The 21,878-nt window shown below is 37.2% G+C and overlaps 2 protein-coding genes across 6 annotated transcripts in view; both read left to right on the top strand.

Moving 5' to 3' along the window:
* LOC115763026 overlaps positions 1 to 19,495 on the top strand; it is a 39,761-nt gene extending 20,266 nt beyond the window's left edge. For 3 of the 5 annotated variants that reach the window (XM_030705430.1, XM_030705427.1, XM_030705432.1), the window contains 8 exons: positions 14,457 to 14,563; positions 14,625 to 14,736; positions 14,800 to 15,175; positions 15,239 to 15,453; positions 15,519 to 15,677; positions 16,384 to 16,814; positions 16,874 to 17,811; positions 18,777 to 19,495. In XM_030705430.1, coding sequence (XP_030561290.1) covers positions 14,457 to 14,563; positions 14,625 to 14,736; positions 14,800 to 15,175; positions 15,239 to 15,453; positions 15,519 to 15,677; positions 16,384 to 16,814; positions 16,874 to 17,811; positions 18,777 to 18,932 — 2,494 coding nt within the window. In that variant the 3' untranslated portion in view covers positions 18,933 to 19,495. Of the gene's footprint in view, positions 1 to 13,349; positions 13,671 to 14,456; positions 14,564 to 14,624; positions 14,737 to 14,799; positions 15,176 to 15,238; positions 15,454 to 15,518; positions 15,678 to 16,383; positions 16,815 to 16,873; positions 17,812 to 18,776 lie in introns of those variants that run through there. The other 2 variants (XM_030705428.1, XM_030705429.1) reach the window with 2 other exon arrangements.
* A 1,728-nt stretch (positions 19,496 to 21,223) lies between these two features.
* LOC115763299 (transcription factor HNF-4 homolog) overlaps positions 21,224 to 21,878 on the top strand; it is a 28,096-nt gene continuing 27,441 nt past the window's right edge. Inside the window, exon 1 of the mRNA XM_030705790.1 lies at positions 21,224 to 21,309. The gene's annotated coding sequence lies outside the window, so the exon portion shown is untranslated. The remainder of the gene's footprint in view (positions 21,310 to 21,878) is intronic.

Raw genomic sequence — 21,878 nt, 5'->3', positions numbered from 1 at the left:
TTTTATTTTGTATATTTCTTGCATTTATAATCATAAGCGTATCGTTGTGTTTACGCGCTTCTAAAAATAAAACCCGCCCAAGTAGTCGAAAGAAAGTGTGAAAACTGAGGTCCGCTGAAACTGAAGCTACTTCATAATTTGCAAAGCAAATAAGCGCCACAAATTAGCAAAGATGATCGTAAAAACTTTTTTCAACAATATATATAAATGCAAAATAATAAAAGAAATATACAAATGCGCGTATATATAAGAAATCCCATTAAATCATGTGAGCGCCAAAAGAAAAACAAGAAACCGCCAACAAATTAAATCAAAACGAAAAAGTTTATTGAATTTTTTCGTATGGAGGCGTATTTGGCTGCTGTCAGTTTTGGCTGAGCCGTTGCGATTGTTCTGCATTTTATGATTGACGTATAGACGTTTAGGAAGCTCTATTATTTTAATGGGATTGTGTTCTTAAAGTATTTTTGCATTCCAAAAGTATTGAATGCCGTTTAAAGACAGTAGCTAAATGCTCTCGAGGCTTAAAGGCATGGCAATCGATTGAATGCGACTGCAAATTTGAAGGAGTGGTGGTATTATTGCTCAGATGTTGATTTTGTTGAGCATTTCGGATAAGTCGGATAATGTATCCGGTATAATATGAAACTACAAAATGCGCTATACTGTCAAAACGGTTTGTGCACTGGTCTTTAATACTTTGTCAAACTTTGGATAACTTATCCGTTTTTATCCGATAGCCCATCAAGAATTTGTTGTTCACATTCGATGACAATGAAATGATTGTATTATAATTTCTCCCCCTCGCTCGAGTAGTCTTTGTAAAATCACTGAGATGTCAAGCTTTTTGAGCATTTCGGATAATTCAGATAATAATAAGTAACTCTAAAATGCGCAATTGTCTGTCAAAGATGTATCTGAATTCGGTTTTAGTATAATGTAAAACTTTGGATAACTTATCCGTTTTTATCCGATAGCCCATCAAGAATTTGTTGTTCACATTTGATGACAATGAAATGATTGTATTAGAATCTCTCCCCCTCGCTCACTCTGTCTATCTCTCTCAATCTTTCTGGAGTGATGGCTCTTGACCTGGCTGTCTATAATAATCTTTCCGTCGATTATTCATCCAACCATGCATCAAATTATGAGTAATCTATGTAAAATGCGTGACTGTATTCTTTGCGTCTGCCCATATGATCTCACTCTATGATCATGATCGTGGCTTGGACTTATGCATTGAACAATAAAAGACTGCCGCTTTGAAGCTTTTGACTTTGCCCTTATTAGTCATTACAGCTTTAAAGCTTGCCCCGCTAGACTCTTGATTGTGTCACACCCACTCGATACCTGTATACACCTGTCCCATTCACTTCCACTCCGACAAATGCTCGTTTAATTGAAACGCTGCGTTTGCAAATGACCTCAGAGCACAGCTGAGTTCGATCCACATGCAGCACACACAACTGACTCACTTTGAACATTTCACCCATTTACATGGCTGGAAAAAAACAATTCAATTAATGTGCCGACAATGGCAATAGAAACTCTGCTAGTTACCCTGTAAACTCTACAATCTGATTGAAATTTATAACAAATAAAGTCGTTTCTTAGAGAAATATTCTATCAGCTTAGTTAGGTTGTAATACTTATGAAGAAAATCTTTAACGAACAATTTTAAAATATATATATTTATGTAAAAAGCTGAATAAAATAATAAAAAAGTTTTTCTTCTGCCTATCATTCATAACACAGTTTTAGTTAAATCGGAATTCAGAAAATTGACTTATTCAAAACAATTACAAAGCAAATATACACATGTATATTGTATGTATGTATGTATGTTTTTGTATCAAAATTCTCAAAATGTTCAACAAAAAAGTTATAAATATAATAATAATAGAAATATAAAAAAAATTGTCGTTTAAGACGTTTTGACATCCAGTCATCCATCAAGTTAAGGAAAAGCAGTGTTCCACGGAAACATACTTTCGAAAAAACAAACTTTTCCAAAATCTTACAATAATATAACATAATAATTATTCTAGCCCTTACAAAAATGCAACAAAAGTTGAAGAATTATCTAACACACAGTTCAAACCAAATTTAAGATCAAATAAAAAACCATGTTATAAACTATTTTTTGTCAGGCTTACAAACTGCAGCCTAGAAGATAGATTATATGTCACCATCTTATGCATGAGTCCTTAGGCGACAAGAACTCTCTAATAACTCTTCTAAAATTATGCCAACTGCAGGGTATACTAAATGAGAAGAAAACATTTGTGTAGAGCAGCAACTGGCTTACTAACCTTGCGCAAATTACTTTATTATTTTGTTGTTGGTTCGTGATTAGAACCAACTTTCTACGCATATGACCAGCACAATCGATGCTCCCACACACTAACACACACACACACACGCACACGCACACACTTCATTCACACACAATCAAGTGTGGTTGATACTAATTTGTCGGTTTCGGTTCTTTGGCACATGTAACCCATTTATTTTTGAAATGTTGACCTCATAACTAGACGCAGACCAAAAGATTGTTGAGCCTATATAGCGTGCTTTAAAATCGAAATTGACGTATCCCCCGCCCCCCTTCCCCCTCCCTCTCCTTATACGAGCCAGCAACATTCCCCTATTGCTTTCCACGGGGGAGTAAGCGTCCAAATGTGGCGATGACAACTTCATTTCGTAGCATGTGACAGACAATCTGTGGGTTTGACGGGGTGCTTTGTTCTGAACCGACAGAGTCGGCAGTCGGCAGTCGTCCGGGTCGACGGTTCGACTGGTCGTTATCGATACTTTCAATCAGAAAACGATAATTCATGACATCATCAAATGCCAACAGGCCGTAACATTGCTCCAGAGTCAGATAGAGAGATAGAGAGAGAGAGCGAAAGAACTCACTCTCTCGCCCCCTCTCTATATCTCGCTTGAGTGGTCCGCTTAATTAGTAATTTAACACAATATTAATCGAAGCGATGCCTTGTAATGCCTATAAATACTTACATAAACATACTATGTCTAATCCCAGCTACTCAGCACATACAATTTTTGCCATGACATCAAAATTCGTGCGCCATTAAAAAAAAAATACGACAAAAATTCATTTTTACTACTTTAATCGGCATTTCATTCAGCACATTTTGCATGGCTTTGTTGTTGTTGTTGTTGTTTTTATAGGGGTTTGCGACTTCCCGATAATTCACTGCAACCGCATTCAATATTCAGTTGCCCGTGTGCGCCTCTAAAGTGCGGTACTTGTCTCGTATTACTGGTATCTGGTTTTACGGTTCTCGCGGTTCTCACTTATCCTTCAGCCCGGAAGTTGATAAATACCATATAAACAAGAAAAATTTATTTATTCTTTAAGTATGTTTTAATGCAAACAAGTCGTCGCGTCGCGTAGGTGGTGTATTTTTTGTGGCTCTTTTTAAAAACTAGATTTCGATATGAAATATATAGTCAATATTTAAACTATACTTAACTATACCAAATTTCTTGGTGAGGCGGGAGCTTTTCCTAAAACTAAGAAGAGAAGCAGAAACTAGTTATTCCCTTGGTAAGCAGAAGTATTTTGCGATTTATGTCTATCTAGAGATTTCTTAGTATTTCGAATTTTTTCAATTCATATTTCAAATATATATTATAGAAGTGATATACATATTTATTATAGATTTGATAGCAACATATAAACGATTGTGAGCATAAAGCAATATTTTGCAATATTTAAAGAACAATACCAAAAATATAAAAAAATAGGTTAATTCTGCAACCCACACGTTGCCAGGTTCTCGGGGGAATTCCAAAACCGGGCACATTTCTCAAGTTCATTAAAAGAGCATAGAACCCTTTATCTTGATCACAATTTATGCCAATTTTTAGGAGTCTTTCTCTACATTTACATTTTTGAACAATTAATCAATTTCTTATGCCTAACCATTTCCAGGCAGCCCCAAGAATTTTAATTTAAAAACAATCCATCAATACTTGAAGAAATATAAGCTTTTGCACGAGCGGACTTAACTGATCAAATATTTATTACATTTCTTTTACAATACTCAAAGATTTTTTAAATATCGGATTTCGTATTGGTGCACCAATTGTCAAAATTTCTTCTGGAGTCAGATTGGCCTAAAAGAGCTGATGCATTTTTATTTAAACAAAGACAATGAAGAACTTGTATATAAATTAGATATGCAACACATTTAAAATTGTAGTTTTTAATTCTGGAATTCTTCTAAAACTTCCGCAAAAGTGCCCAGTAGCATACACATATAATTCTACATATATGCATGGTAATATGTGCTTACATGGAAAAGCATTTCGATAAAAACATTTGTTTGTTTAACATAAATTGGGCGCAAATGGTTGAGATTGAAGCATTTGTGTTTGTTTCAGGGAACGCTTTCGCACGTCCTTTAACGAATAAAAACAAAACGAATTCCTGGAAACGAAGCGAACTGCTTGACCAGCTGTTTGGCCAAAAGCATTGCGATGATATTTCAAAAGTGTATAAAAACCATCAAATTCATAGCACATCAAGGTCGAGTAAAAAACTGCTCGAGCAGCTGACATAAAAAGCTCAGCACTTTCTTGGGGTATTGTTTAGATTAGATTATGGCTTGTCGATAGCTCGAATTGTAGTTGTGATTGACAAATAGTGGGTAAGAAGCAGAGAAGCAGAGCCCAAAAGGCCATTTCAACAAAAAAAAAAAAACAAAAACGTACTTTTACCTTGATGGAACTCTAAACAAAAATACTTTGGCCAAAAAAAGAAATGAAAAATTAAACAAAAACATAACAAATTACTGCCAAGTGATATCATAGCTACGCTACAATTTTTGGCACACAAATAAATACAAAAATGGGCAACGAATAAGAAAAGCAAAAAATATATAAAAAAAAAAGTTATATACAAATATATATATATGAAGACCAGGCAAAATGTTAACGAGTGAAAGAGCATTCGGTATGTAACTTAAAAATAAATGTTGATGTCACTTTTAAATTGAAGCCGAAAAGGTTATAGGACAACGACATGCCGCCATGGTCTAAACAAAGCGCAGAACCCGAAAGAAAACTACACAATGATCATCATCGTCGTCTGCTTCATTATCATTATCAGCATTATAATGTTTTTGTTAATGCGATAGTCATCTCTGTGTCAATAACCACAAAGCTATCTATCGTGTCTTGGTGTGGGGGGAAAGTAATGCCCCCCCAAGTTGGAATCATGTTTTGATTGTCTTTAAATAGATATCTGCCAGACGGTCGTAGTATGGGGGTTCGCATTAAGGCAGCGTTATAAATAAACAACCAATTCAAGCAGATATGGGCTTTACTTGAGGTAGGCTTTCCTTTGTTAACTTATTTCCAGTTTCATTGAAAGCAACGACAAGCTCTTTTGACAAACCGATTGCGGCTTATAAATGTTTAGATACTTATTAAGTTCGGGCATACTCATAAGAACTATTGTTCCACTTGATAAGATATCCATGATGAGAGCAACATACTGTGTATTTATTATTCTGTTGGGTAGTATGGTTAACCATACTTAACCATCGGTAATACCTCTAACAATTTTTGAAATCCTGAGATGGTATTTCTTAGATTATGTTTTTTTTTGCTTTTTGCAGTTGAGCTTTAAAAATTTAGATTTTGAGTTCCATAGATTTCAATATGCCTTGATAATTTCTGAATCGTTAAAGATTAGACTTATTTCTTTCAAAGAGTTTTGAAGTTTATAAGCTTTTAATAAGCTTGAAAAACATAAAATATTATTACAATCTTAAAAAAATATTATTAGATATTTGTTTCGGTTGTTTCATTCGTGCGAATGCTTTGTCTCAGCTACAATATTGCCAAACTATTTAGGAAGATAAAATTCCATAGCCACACGTACCCTCAATCAGTACAATTGATTACCTTAATATCTTTTAGACGTTTATGTCAAGCAAACAATTCTCGTAGGCTCCCATTAGGGTATTAAGAGTTTGATTTATTGACAGAGTGCTGTGTCCAGCGAAAGAGACCGCAATCTCTCTAAGAGATATGCGATAAATGCTCGAAAGTTCAAAGAGCAACGACATGACGTCAGTTTGCGACCAAGCATTGATGTGATAACGACAAAGTTGCGACAATTATTAAATAAATATAAATATGAGGCGTTCTTAAGTGAAGGTGTTAACAAAAATCTGTGCCTGGCCTCAAAAGCGGGCCCACCAAAAACAGCTGTTGGGCCAATTCCGCTCTAGTGAGTTGGAGAGCACCCAGACTGCCCAGGCTGTTCGAGAGCGAGAGCGAGAGAGCGTGTAAAGTTCTTTGCGCTATTTCCTCAAGTTGCTTTTGTGCTCATTAGTGCTCTTTGCTCTTATGGCTTTTGCCATGTGCTTTGCTCGCGGCTGCTCTCAGAGCGGCGTCATTTTTATTATTAGTTATGACCTCATCATCGATTATTGCTTTGGCTGTGAGCGTTTGTTTGTGTGAGAGTGACTGTGTGTGTGTGTGTACGTGCGTGTGTTGATACTTTATTGAAACGAGTCGGCGGCGTCGTCGAGCAGCTGCAACCTGGCTGGGAACTGTGAACTGACCAGGCGGCGGGCGGCTGACTACCTGTAGCTCTGTAGCCCGGGCGCCACGAGTGTTGTGCAAACAAATTTAACACACCTCTTGCTCATTTTTGTTTCTTATACGCAAATGATTTTCATACCCTGTATCTAAAACATTATGATGATATATTAAAGACATTTGTGTTCAACCGACGAACATGTCGGAATTAATATTAGTCAATTTTTTTTTCCATGTTAGCAATAAGTCTTATTTCCCTAACAAAAAAAGCAACATATTAGGTTTTTGCCAATATAAAATCTTTGAACAAAATAAACACAACTACTCTACAGAGCATTTCGTATTGTTGATCAAAATTCAGTGTTACAATTTCAATTTTCTAATTTTTTCATTTAAATGTTATATTTTATTTAAAAACTAAAGCGTTTCGTGTATATTTCGTGACAAAATAACAATTGATTTTTTAATAAAATTGAAAATCAATAAATTCCTACAGGGCATTGCCGTAGTCGAGCAGACTGCAACCAGCTACTAACTGACATAGCTGCCTGCTGATTAATCTTCATCTACATAAGGCAGACCAAAGCTCAGCGCTATTTGACATGTGTAGCGGCATGTTGTTTTGCAGATTTATATGCAAATATTTTGCTCAGAGGGCGGGCGTGTGTGCGTGCGTGTGCATGTGTACGTGTGTGTGTGTGTGTGTGTGTGTGCTTGGTGATTTAATTTACAAGCTGTTAAATGCAAATGTGTGCTCAGTGATTTGTTTAGGCGCCTATTGTTTATAGTTCTTGCGCTCTGCAGCTCCCGCACCCAATCTTTCGTTCTGTCTGACTCTCTGGTATGACATGCAACATCAGACATCACCGACATGATGATCATGAATTTCATCATCATCATCGTCTGCTGGCTCATCAGCGTCATTTAAAGTTCAATGTACATTTGTCTCTTGCTTAATTGCATTCGGAAATTGTTTATTACTCATTTGTAAGGCACTCGCGCGTGGGTCAATGAAATCATTTATGCAGTTGCATTATTTTATTTTCTTCTTCTTGATAATATTTAATTTTTTTTTTATATGTATTTAATAGGTTTCGTGCGACGTCATTTGACTTGGCCCCAGGCCAACAGATAATTGCATTTGCAGTAACATATTTTTCGTCTATGTAAATTTATCATTTGCGGATGTTTCCATTTAGCTTAAGCATTATGGTAGATCTGACTTATGACATTGCGCGCTTATCCGGTGGAAACAAGCTGTTCGGATAGCCACAAATGTTATCATTTATTTTCCTATTGACATTTGTACAGCTTATCCGCTTGTTGTACGTTTAACAAATTGGGGCTTTTATTTATAATCAAGGATTTGCTTGTCATTCGTTTATATGTATTTTTATGACTGTTTGATCGTTGCCGGATTAAGGCCTTTGACTGACTGAGCGAATGCTTGGATAGACGCGAATAAGGCCCGAAGATAGTCATGCGATGATTTATATGACGTTTAGTCAACGCCAGACGTTTGTATTTAAATTTATGAATTGATTCTATCGACTTTCTCAGGGTATTAGTCATTTGAGTATCATTGGAAGCTTAAATTTAAGATGAAACCATTTAATATAGCTACGCATTTTGTATTTTGAGTGCTTGTGCGTCATAGTTAAATTGTGCATAATACTCTAATGAATGGGCTTTATTAGCAGTGGATTAATAGGTTTTAGATTGGGATTTGTTTAAATTTATTTAACTTAAGCCATGCATTATCGCGGATAATGTCTTATTGTTTAAAAGCCAGATCTTTACACAGAAAATGATAATTAAATTTAGCAATAACTGGATAACACGAGATAATTCTATTATCGATTCAATCTACTATACGGATAAGGGCTTGAAGTAACTAAGCTTTTTATCCAGTGAAACAACGGATAAGGCATTATTTATTACTTTGTGGATAACAGCGCATAAAGTCTGTTCATTTACCTCTTCTATGCGGATAAGGGCTTGCGCCGCCTCAGCTTATTATCCGGAATATAATAAACCAATTGCTTACTACTTTTTAATATTAATAAAGATAAAAGATAATATTGCAATTGAAGAGCTACTGAAGTGGAAAAACACTTACGGTTAATAGATAAAATTAATTAACTGTTGAATTTGATTAGAATCACGAAGAGATATTTAATCGTTCGCTGAGTTGGGTGAATGACTCGCGTTATTTAACGTTGAAAAAGTTAATAGTCTTTATGATCATGTAAATGATGTGTTGTATAACTTAAAGCTAGCTAAACAGTTACAGTAATTCGCCTATAAAAAGAAAACACTTAATGAACAGATCATCAGCATGTCTGGAGTCTATTAAATAAATAAATTTAATGCCAATTTAAATATGGCATTGTAAAGTTGTTAAATACGAAATATGTGACGTCTTTGGTTTGTACAAAAGATCTGCGCCAAAGATTGTATTTCCGCAGATTTCTTATCGCAGCGATATGAGGTCTATATACTGCCTTATAGACTGTCTCAACTGATTCACAAATTGTCGCCAAGGGCCACGCTATCAGAAGCACGTAGAGCTCATACGTATATATATATATATATATATATATATATATATATATATAAATATAGGTATCTATGTATGTATGTATTTATGTACACACACACACACAAATGTGTCCTATATAAACATATATGTCTATATATTAATTGGAGCTTATCTGCAGACAATTCTCTTACCATTTCTACCTATTTCCGGTAAACTGGCGTACCTGTTGTTTACAAACTGATTTTACAGATATTTATCTCACTTTCTCTGTCCCGCTCTCGTTTATTATTTATTGCGCGTTATTATCGTATCTGTCCCACTGTTGATTGTTTATGAATGCAGGGCCTTAGCCAAGACCAAACGAAAAAAAATAAAGCTGAAGAAGAACGCAAAAACTTGTTTACCACAACCGCCGTCCCCGATGGGGGCCGGGCAAATTGGCTCATCATGTCAAGTTCTTAGAACTGCGTACAGAATTTCATCACGCAGCCGTGAATCACAGTAGCAGTAGCCCGGCATACTATCGAAACCACCGTAAAAACCAAGTAAATAGTGCTATAAACTAACAGAATGCTCGACATTCAGTTATCCTATACTTATCAGCAAAGTAAAGTATGAGTGAGATGTACTTAACAGACTTTTAATATATAATCTTTATCAAGCTCAGCGAATACAGGGTAGAAGATTGTTAAATCAAATATTTACTGTAATATTAATATTTACAGAAAACAGAAAGCAGTAAGAAAACCTTACAGGGTATAACAGAAGATGCATACTTACGCTTCTTAAAACAGGGTACTTATGCGACCATCAAAACTCTCCTTATGAAATGTGTCAGGCTTTTTAACGTAAAACAAAAATGCAGGGTATAAGGAAAGGGTTCATATTTTTTATTCAAAAAATCTCGTTAATTATATACCCTGCTTCAGACATAAATGCTTATGTTTCAGGCAAAAATGTTGCTACATATGTGTATGCATAAATAATAAAAAATACAGGGTATTAGAAAAATAGTTCACGTTTCTTATAGCAGAAGCACTCATACATTATATACAGCGCTTGAGGCAAAAAAGGTGGCTGCACATGTAAACGGATTCCTAAAAATAATAAACAGTGTAGAAGGGGCCAAATTTTGTATAGAAGAAGAACTCTCTAATTATATACAGTGCTTCAAAAATAATGTTGACGCATATATATAAAAACATACTCGAAATACCGAGACATAAAGAAGAGGCTGCATTTCACGCAAACTCGAGTAACTTCTCCGATATTGCACTTCCTCATTTAGTGTGTGCTATGCCGGAAATCTTTCAACATCTGAGCAATACGTGTATTTCGTGAATTCTGCGCAACTTTTGTAAACAAAACATCAAATTTGTTGCGTCTGTTTGCCGTTAAAAAAAATTCAAATAAAAGAACCGAAACCCAAATACATTGATGGCGCAACCTGCAGCAGCAGCCCACGCGGCAAACGAAAACGAGATCGGAATGGAGATCGAGACGGAAAGCGCTCCCAAAAATAGAGCCCCATCTCATTAAAATGCCAAATTTAGTGTGGCCAACACTTGAGCGTTGCCAAGAGTCGTCAACCCCCTCTCACCCTTTGGTCTATTCGCCTGTAAATGTGTGGGAGTGCCATCTTGTTGGGCAACATATGTTGTCTGGGCTTTGCCGCGATGATGCAGTCATGTAATTGGCATCTCTCTCCCTGCCCAACCCCCCCACTCTCGCTGGCCATCTCTTTTGCTCTCTAGACAAGTTTTGACCAGCCTGCACTTGTTGGCCGCCTTCGGATCTCTATTGCCATTCAGTTTCTTGGCAATGACATAATCCCCATTTGCATTTGCAATTCTCTCACTTCTTAGCTGTTGCTCAACATGTGTCATTTTTTTCGAGTTTGTTGTTTTTTGTTTTTTTGCCTTTCTGTGGCACATTTTGAGCATAGCTTATAATTTAATTTTCTATTTGTTGTTTTTTTTTTTTTTTTAATATTTACCTCGTGTGGGTAGCTGCAAACAACGAGACTAGTTTGTTCAGCCATAAAAATGTTGTCACCAAACCATAAACCAAAAAAAAAAAAGAGTTAAAAACAACAGCCGAAATGGCAACCGCAACATATTTGCTAATTGGGCGTAATATTGAGTCTGATTTGAATGCCCAAACTTAGCGTCAAGTCAACAGGGTATATCGAATGCGTATCAATTAGGCAGCTTATAAGGAATTCACGTGTGCGAACTATGCACAATTTTGGGAGACTAATAATTTATTTAAGATGTTTCCTTATAAACATAATTTTTATAGCCTGAACCCATTAAAAATGGGTATAAGGGTATATTGTATTTGTGCAAAATCCAAATGTATGTAACAGGCAGAAGGAAGCATCTCCGACCCCATAAAGTATATATATTCTTGATCAGCATCAATAGCCGAGTCGATCTAGCCATGTCCGTCTGTCTGTCCGTCCGTCCGTCCGTCCATATGTATGAGCCAAAGGATCTCAGAACCTATAAGAGCTAGAGACTGCAATTTTAGATGTAGATGCTCCTAGTTCCCGCGCAGATCGTGTTTGTTTCCGATAATCGATAACTTACTCCGTTTCCTATCGATATATCCATATCCTGTTTTTTGGGCAATTTTGGTAAATAATAAGAGCTAGAGTTACCAAACTTGGCATATAGCTTCTAAAATAGAACATATATATGCATTTGATGTTGGCAGAAGGGGGTTCAGGGTATCCCCTAGTCGGGAGCTCCCGACTAGAACCTCTTACTTGTTAGTTTATGGAGTATACCTCTGATATAAACCTTTTTAGGCAGTTCAATATATGGAATTAATATTTTTTTAATTATTTTTAGCAGCCTTTGCTGAATAACAAATATAATAATAAACAAATAAAGCCAGTTAAAAAATGTTAAATATTTGGTTTATTTAACTAAAGTATAATAATAAAATATTTTTGGAAATACAATAACTTTAAAAGATACTTTCATTAAAGCAATCCAAACATTATTAATTGATAAATATTTTTAATATGACAAATTGAAATTATAACGAATTTGCACAAATGTCTTGCTATCAATATTTCTATCGATAGGCAATCAAACCTCAAAAAAAAAAAAACTACAATCTTTAAAAACTAATTGGAATAAAATGATTTAAAGTCAAGAGACAATAATTAATATTTATATCAATTGGCAAATCCGGGCGCATTAATTATTTAATTTTTAGCACAGCAAAACACACTCGAATGTGATTATTATCTAAGTACTTTTTTATGGCAACTTTAAATCAACAATTATAAATTGTTGAAGCAATAAATAAAACTCAAAATAAATAACAAATAAATTTAAGAAGATGCCGTTTTTTAGTACGCTCAAATTGTGTTTGAAATATTCAATAGAGTGAAGGTATTTTCAAGTCGAGCTTTTTTCTCTATTTCCAATTTGTTTCTAATCTTTATTTTATTTTAACGACGTTTACAAATGTGTTGTCTTAACTTTTATAAGCTGCGAATTGTTATAAAAATATTTAGCGATTTGATGACAAAATGCTTTTGACATAAACGTCAAATAAAGCTCAACTGGAAAGTATTATTAAATAGCTTTCAGACGTTTTACTTGCGTTTGCAATTTATTTGCCCATTATGTTTATCAGCTGGCGCTTAATTAGCTATTAATTTGTTTATGTATAAATTTGCCATGGTCGACATTGAAGCGCTGGACTTGACGTCAGCTGCTCGGACCGCTGTCATTGGCAGCTGATAAGGCTGATTGTATGCCCAAAGTGGGATTAAAGGAAGCAAAAATGTTGAACGCAAACTAAATTTAGTCACCGAACGTAGCTCAATAGGCGCACGACTAAGGCAAATAATTGAAAGCAAAATATATATATATATAAAATGTGTGCATTTATATATTATTTCTATTTCTGGCTGTGCATTTAGAATTCATTGATTACAATTCAATTATGTGCTTACGACGAAGAGTTTCGAAATACAATTTACTTGTTAATAGTTTTGTACTTTTGTTACCAAAGAAAACAAATTGTTTCTCTTTTGTTTTTGTTTACGAAATTGCTTTTACAATTTAAATTGTGTATGATATCACTTTTGCGATTTCCATTTCACGAAAACAAAATTTATTATTAAACAAAACATATTATATACCAAGCACAAGCTTGCTTCTGTGTGTGTGTGTAAAAATATATATATATTTAAAAATGAAATGGAAAACAAGTAACTGCGTCGCGAAATATTATTTGCCCAGTTTGAGTCGCCCATAAGCGCATTTAATAACAGCTCTATATACATATCTATATTTTGCTCTGGCACACGCTACGTATGCGCAATATTTGCAATATACAAAATATTTCTTCAGCTCGCTGCACAAATGATGCAATTGCCGTTGTTGTTTTCGCTGTCGTCGTTGTTGTTGTTGTTGTTGTTGTTGCTGGTGTCTTGCTGTCAATCTGTGGCAGGAAACGCGGAAGCAGACTGCGCAGCTACTGCCATGAAGGAGGCTGCCACAGCGGCCACAACAGAAATAACGTAAAGCTCATCTCTTAGTTTTTCACATCTTTTAATGCATTGTTTTTTTGCGTTTTGCACGATTTTTCTCGTTTTCTTTTTACGGGCAAGTTCTCGTTTCGGCACTTAAACGCGGAATATGACGCGATTTTGACTCGTTTTGGTGTTCTCGAAACATGGAACGTGCTTCGCATCCGATTCCTATTGAAAACCACTTCAACATTTATAGCTCACCATTTTTTTGCGTTTGTTCTGTTTTTCTTACAACGCACAACGTTGTTTAATTTTGTTTTATAGTCATGTTGTTTCTTGTCCTTCGCCGCGTTCATTGATATTCTCATCTACATATAAGGAAAGTGTTGTCAGGCATTTGTTAAGACAGGTAGTAAAAATGCTATTCCTGCATTGACTTTTTGATTTTACTTGAATCTAAAATTCATTTAATATGTATTTACTTTTTACAATTTTACAATCTGTCATTTAAATGTGCTTGCTAACTTAAATTAATCATCTAGTGATAAGACAACCTTTATTTAAAGTTTGTTTGATTCAATAAAATTTCTCAAATATTGACTTACTTGAGGCATGGAAAGGCAATTTATATAACTTTTCTATATACACGCACTCAAATTGAAATTTATAAGCCTTGAGAATTGCATAGAGAGGCGACAACAGTGTGTGCGTAGAAGAAGCAAGTAGGATTAAGTTGTAAATGGTTGTTTAATATTAACAATGGGCAAACGTGACTAAATAAAATGTTACATGACTTTCTCAATAACTTTTTTTCCCCATTTCTTACACTTGCAGAGAAGTTCTGAATGCCTGGAGAGCTAAGGCGCGTTGCAATGTGGTGCCCGACGAGCGCACACAGGAGCTCTTCCACGAGCTAAGCTTTCATCCCAGCCAAAAGCAGAGTAAGTAACAATCAGAAAATGAAGGAGATGAAAATGAATAATTTCAATTCTCTTGAAACAGTCTGCGAAATGCTGCAAACGGCCAAGAAAGTGGCACGCAAAGGCCGGGGACAGGAAAACGGCTTGACATTTGGACAATTTTGTGTGCTTGCTGCGGACTTGAAGCGTTTTCGGTGAGTTTTGGTGCAGTTTAAATTTGACAAACTTCAATAAAAACATAATGTCTACTCCACTAGCGCCTCAACAATGTCGAATGCATCAAACTTCTGTGATGTTAGGTACCAACAACTCTCAAGCTCTCTACTGCAGCAGCAGGACGATGCCAGCCAAGCGGCAGATGGCTCCAGCAAAACGCAAAAGCCTTTGCAAGCCGCAACCACAACCACAACCACAACACCTGCCTCCATGCATTACAATAAGAAGTCGGACAATTATGGCACCGAGCTGCGCAGTACAAAGTCCTTTAGCAGCGTCGACGACACCAAGAAGAAAAAGAATGCCAACAATGAGCCCGTAGAGGTGTTTCTCGGTGGCTCATGCAATCCAACCACATGGCGTGCGGATGTCGCCATACCCGCACTCAAGGAGCTGGGCATTTCGTTCTATAATCCTGTAAGTAAACCAAACTCTTCCACACAGCCTTTATATTAACTATATTCCATTTTGCGACTGCAGCAAGTATCCGATTGGACGCCAGATCTCATTGAGCTGGAGCATCGAGCCAAGGAAAAGGCACGCGTATTATTCTTTGTCATGGATTCGGAAACACGCGCATCTGCTGGTGCCATCGAGGCGGCACACATAGCGGGTCAAAACTGCAAGCAGCTGGTGTTGGTTTTGCATCCGTATAAACCAAATCAGAATATCCTCAACGAGCCTATTTCGCATCAGTATGTACCAGCATCCCCTCCAAAGTAGATCAAAAATAATAGAAATTAACCATTTCCCTTTACAGAGAATACCTCGATTTGAATCGCAATCAATTGATACTTAAGGAGCTGGTCTCCCGTCGCGGCTTGCCCGTGTTGGATAATATACCATCTGGTCTGCAGCGCACCAAGGAAATCTTGTCTGGCATCAGAGATCCACCGTCCAAAATATCTTCTATATTAGAGTGAGTATTTTGTTTATTTTTTATGATGGGTCGTCCGCATTTTGGGATAAATATTTTGCTTTCGTGATATGCAAAAAGTATATATCTTTTAAAATAATGTTATATTCTAATATAATTGTATTTATTAGCTTTGTTATTAAACTCAGCTCCTCGTGGGCAGTTATCGGCATACTCAAGTAGACTTTTGATAATTAATCTTTCTTCTTTAATAATAATAGAGTCTAATCGACTTGCCAGTTAAAGTTATCTGTTCTTATTAGACTAACACCTTTATTGCTTCAAGAATGTTCATCTAACTTTGCCTTGCATAAAGCATTCCGGGCTCTCTATGATGATTACAACTGGCATTACGGAGTATTTTGCTTGAAGTCCTTGCTTCCTCTTATAAAGTCCTGTACTCTAAACTTTTATGAGCCTTAGTCCTACATGAAAGAAAACTCAAGTGCAACAGTCTGTATTCAAAATCAGATAACAAATATTGAGAAAACTGCAAATACTTATGGTAACTATTTCTGCCTTTTCCCTTCTTCCATTAAATGGAGTTAGATACAATGCAGATGTAGACTTAATCAAAACAAGCTTTTAATATTTAAAATAGTGTATTTGGGAATGTTACTGAATAGTCTTTAAAGACAATCGCAAATCTAGAATAAGCATTTATTATAAAATTCCCACTCATTTAATTGATCTTCTATTATCTTTACAGTACCGTACGCGGAGCCTTTGATCGCGTAAATCCCCAAAGCGAACTACTCACTGTGGAACAGTGTAAACGTGCTCTCTTATTTTTAGGCTATGCTCAGAGTTTAGTTAATTTAGATAATCTGACTAAGATAATAATCAACCAACGCGAATCATTGAAACTGCTTCAAACGCATAGTACAAAGGCTGTAGGTGAGGCGAATCTAGAGGAGGAGGCGGAGGAGGAGGAGGAGGACGACGAGGAGAAGAAGGCAGTTCGACAGCCAAATTGCCACAATACGTCCGTCATGCCAAACCATGAGCTCATCGATTTCGATCTGTTTTGTGTCATCTCAGCGTACCTGTCGGTGCTGCAGCAGGAGATACACGAGAGCGGCTGCATCTCGCCCATCAAAGGAACGAATGTGCCACCGCCGCAGGTTTACTTTACCAATGGTGAGAGCATGCCTATATAAATCCTAACTCTAACTAATCCTTCATAAATGCCTTTACAGCTCCTGATGTGGACATTTATTACGCGGCCAGCAAGAATATTTCGCGCACCTCGAGCAATGCCAGCGTTCCATCGAATAGCAGCAGCGGCATTGGCCACGACTTGGAGCGCCAGAGCTTGTTCGAGCAGCTGAGCCGCGGTCGGGACAGCGGCACCTCGTCGCCGCAGCCAAGCAGCAGCACGGCATTAGGTAAAAAAGCACAGCCACAGATAATGCTGAATGTGGAATCGATTGAAACAACTGAAATAATCACCACCAAAACGATAGAAACCAAACCGTTTATGGCTGTCAGCAGTAATGCGACGCCGGCGCACGCCACGACGGAGGAGGAGGAGAGCGATTCGAATGATTCGGTCTTCTCCAGCAGCAGCTCCATAGCCAGCGGCGGCGATGCTCTGTGCTGTTCCGGCCTGGATCTGCGCGATGTCTATCTTGGCGGCAGCTGCGTCCTGCGCACCAAATGGCGCCAACAGCTGGCTGCGCCCTATCTGCAGGCCAAGGGCGTCACCTTTCACACGCCCGCGCTGCACGAGAGCATACAGCAGCAGCAGCAGCAGCAGCAGCTATCCACGCAGGAGCGAACGGCTGGAGCAACCGCCACTCAGGACACAGCACGTCCGCAGGAGCAACAGCAGCAGCAGCGCTCGTTTGTGCGCACGCGCCGAAAGTGTCGCGGCAATCAGCTGCAGCTGGAGGAACAGGAGGAGCTCACCGTTGCCGAGGAATCGCTCAGCTGGTCCCTGCCGCCCATGGCCGTGCGCCAGAGTCTCTACAATCCGGCTCTGTTGGATTCCAGCCGCGTACTGCTCTTTGTCATCACCAACGAGACGCGCTCCCTGGCCCCGATGACCCTCGCGGCGCACTGCATCGGACTTATGTACAACGTGGTACTGGCCGTACAAATGCTGCCCGAGGACTGTGTGCTGGGCGGTGAAAAGGTAGGAGAACACGAAAATTATCTTGAATATAAGGGAAATTCTCTTTGTGACCAAAACCTGAGACAAATTTTAATTTTTCCTTCGAAAGAATTTAAATAGCACTTGTTTGAGCTTAAAGATAGGAATTTCGTAAACATAATATATATTAATTAATGCAAAGTTTATTATTGTACTTTCTAAAAAAAATTTTCTTTATCTTTAAGTTAGATATTTAATTTAAGTAGTCCTTGACTCCAAATTCTTTAGCAATATTAATCAGATAAAGCGAATAGTGATTGGATTATTTATTTTCCATGGAAAGTAGCCAACCAGTTTTATGGCCATCTTGATAAAGCTTGCCAAAAAGTGCACATGGAAGTCGGCCATCCGATAGTGATATTTCTGATATTATATTCGAGCATATGCATGGGCTTTTGTATTGAAAACTGTGGCTTTCTAGATATCCTCGTATTTATAGGCTTCGCTTTATTCCAACTGGGAGCAGAATCTTCTTAATACCAACTGCCTTAGGCCTTGCAGGGGTATTTGATTGTCGGGGTGCCGATAAATTCATTCCAAATTATTGTTTCCTTAAATCAACAATATAGATGTTTCCATGCGTTCTGTGTTTTTCGTATATTTCTTTATTAATTCACTTGGATTTAGCTGATATTAAGATACAAAATTATAATATAATATTTGATAATAATTCAAATTAGTATAAGGTAAACAATTTTAGGCCACAAAAAAGAAAAGCTAGGAGAAAAATTATAGACAAATTGAATAAACATGAAATATATATATATTAATTTGCTCAGATTAGCTGTAAATAGTAACCAAAAAAATATTAGTTTAGTATTTGTAATAAAATTAAGTTATGTTATCCCGTCCTTAGTCCTTAGTCCTGCCTCATATATCTATAAATATATATATATTGCCGATATGTTTGAAAGACCTGATTAAGAATTGACTTGGAATGCTTGCAGCTAACGGTGGCGGCTATCAAGGACTACAACCGGGGACGCTCGTATCTCATCGATCTGGCCAAGCGGCAGGGTGTGCCCGTATTCAATGACATCCAGGCGGCGCTCGAGTGCACCGTGGCCAAGGTGCAGGCGTATAACAATCGCGAGCGCTGCTAAATTCGTACCTGTTTCAGTTGCAGCCCGTGACAATTCTAAGCTAAATCTAATACTTAGTGCAATTTATATATTTGTTTTTTTTTTTAACGTCTTAACTTTAAACAAAATTTACTTAACAAGTGTGTCTTAATTGTATTTAAGTCTAATCCAAATTCTATGCTATGCAAACTGTACTAAACTTTGCTACGCATTACTGTTCCCACTATGCTTTATTTAAAATAATATCTACAAATACGTAATATACCATAATTATTGTAAAAGTGTAAATGAAATATGTCGTTGCCCAGGAAGCGCATTTCAAACCAACAACGGAAAGCATTATGCTTTATGCTAATTTATTATTTATTTAACATACCATAATTGTACACGTTGATGTGCTAAATTGAACAACTGTAAATATTATAAATATAAATATTCGTATGAGAAGCGTGTTAAATGTAAGTAAAGAATTCAAATATATTTTATATTTAGTGAGAATAAAACCATGTACACATACTTAAAATACATAATAATTTAGTGGCCCACTGTACCCAGTTCGCAGGCAAAAATATCTCAATAAACAAGTTTTCTAACATAAATGTAAATCCCTTTTATATACATACATATCTTAGAATATTCACTTTGATATCAATTAAAAAGTTATAAGGCATTTTAACACATGGAAATGTTTAACAGCACTGTTCGGCGCTGCCAGATTATACACCAAGCGCCAATTGGCCGTTCACCAACTAGTTGGCAGCCCGAGCATCCGATCAAGCACTTGTAAATTACAGTTGCAGCAGCACTGTACGGTCACATGCTGATATCGATTGCTGTTATATCGATATTTTGTTTGGGCATTTTTTGAACAGCTGGCAACGCTCACTTTCGATCAACCGCCCACAGTGTGGCGCACTATGAGACGTGACAAGTGACCCAAACACACACACTCGCGAGTTGTACACAACATATGTGTGTGAGAGAGAGAGAGAGAGAGAGAGAGGGAGAGAGCGAACGCCACTATCTTACTCTCTGCACAAATATTGTTAAATTGTGCTTTGTTGCTATTTTTGCGTAGCTTCTTTTAAAACGCACATGGTAAAAAATATAAAAACGGCAATTTTATAAAGCGTTTGAGATTCCCTTCAAATCTGGTTTCGCCTGCCTGACAGTTGCTGCGTTCTTGGCATTCCCTCATTCTACAACCGATTCGCGCTGTCGTTCAATTTTGCCACTTTGATTTCAGTCGCCCATTGCTCGCATTCGTTTCTGGTACGTATTGTGCCCCGTCTAGCCCAGTAGACCCAAGTGTGTGTGTGAGTGTGAGTGGGTTCAGTCAACCCACTGCCAGCGGCGGGCCCCCGCTTAAATAATGCAAAGTGTGTAAAATATTGGCTTTAAAAAAATCAAGCACGCGCGTTTTTTGCAATTCTGACGTGTTTTTTAACAAGAAAGTGAACAAAAATAAATGTACATATGTATATTGTTTGATTTTTGCAAAAACAAATACGTAACAGCGACAGCGGCGTTTCTGCTGGGCGCATGTGTGTGTGAGCATAGGAGCTGTGTGCAAGTGTGTTGATGTGAGCGTGCCAAAGAAAGAGAGGCAGAGCGAGCGACCAAGTGATAACTGCATGCCGCTCTCTCTCTCTCTCTCTTCGATGGGACTTGTTGCTGTCGTCGCTGGCGACCGTTGCAGACAGAAGCCTTAGTTGAGTTCAAGTGACGACGTCGCACTGAGAACGAGCAAAAACAAAAACAATAACAAATACATAGCGTTTTTGATTGATATAAATGAATATGCAGCGACAGAGTCGCAACTGAAAAAAAATCACTTTAATGTGCAAGTGTTCGCCGTTACGTCTTTAATTGGCGCGCAGCATCAATACACAACACACACACACACATATACACAATGAATATCAAAACAACAACAGTAAGGCTGGCAATTATGCGACCGAAAGCCGCTTAAGTGCAATAATAATAAAAAAAAAATAATTATAAGAAAAAAAAACCAAAGCAAAACAAAGAAACAGCAATAAGAAATAGGGGTGAGCGAGCGTGTAAAATACAATTTGAGTGCCAAAAACCAAAAAAAAAAAAAACAAAAAAGGTCAGCAACAACTTTCAATTATAAAGACGAACCATGAAAAAAGCACAAATAGGAAGGAAATCAACAAGTGTGTGACGCTCTGCTCGTGCGTCTGCTCTGCTTCGCTTTCATTCATGCGGTCAACTAGAGTCAACAGCCATAACAGCAGCAGCAGTGGCAGCGGCAGCGGCAGCGGCAGCAAAAGTGCGCCTGATAAAAACCAAAAGCAACAGCAAAAACAAAACTAACTGCAGCAAATAACAGCAACAGCAACAACAACTGTTACTTCCAACGGCGAGCTTTCAAGTAAGTTTCCATATGTCATGTGCATGTGTGTGTGTGTGTGTGTGTGTGTGTCTGTAACTGTCTGTAACCGCACACATGCACACACATGCACACATACACTAGCGTATTTATCTATATGTATGCCATTTTTGCCCATTTGCTTAACATTCTAGTTATTTAAGCTTTTAGTCTTGCTTAGTATATTGACTGCCATTCAACCATGGACACGTGTGTCGCGTGCAAACAGGCCGATTCCCATTTAAAGCTTTGCATGCGGCAAAATCTTGCCAATAGAAAAACCGCATTAACAAATAGCTGTACTAAATGAGATAGTTATTACGTTAGGGTAGAGCCTATTTCTGTGCCTTGCACATGCAAAATATATATTTTTTAATATCTAAGCGAATGTTTTCAATGCGGGAATTTCCCTGTATTTCCCTAATTGAAAAGAAAATAGAAAAAAAAAAATATGTTTGAGGTATTTTGTTTTATATTTTTAGATGAGAGTTGTTCAGAGTTACTTAATCATTTTTCACGAATAATAAAAGGTTTTTGCTGCAGTATTATTAAGTAAAACCAATTTTTAAATC

Source organism: Drosophila novamexicana, unplaced genomic scaffold (assembly GCF_003285875.2).
Source record: "Drosophila novamexicana strain 15010-1031.04,08,12 unplaced genomic scaffold, DnovRS2.1 tig00000689-arrow-pilon, whole genome shotgun sequence".
Taxonomy (NCBI): Eukaryota; Metazoa; Arthropoda; class Insecta; order Diptera; family Drosophilidae; genus Drosophila; species Drosophila novamexicana.
Note: the sequence above shows the minus strand (reverse complement) of the source record. Positions and strands in the feature narration are given on the sequence as shown.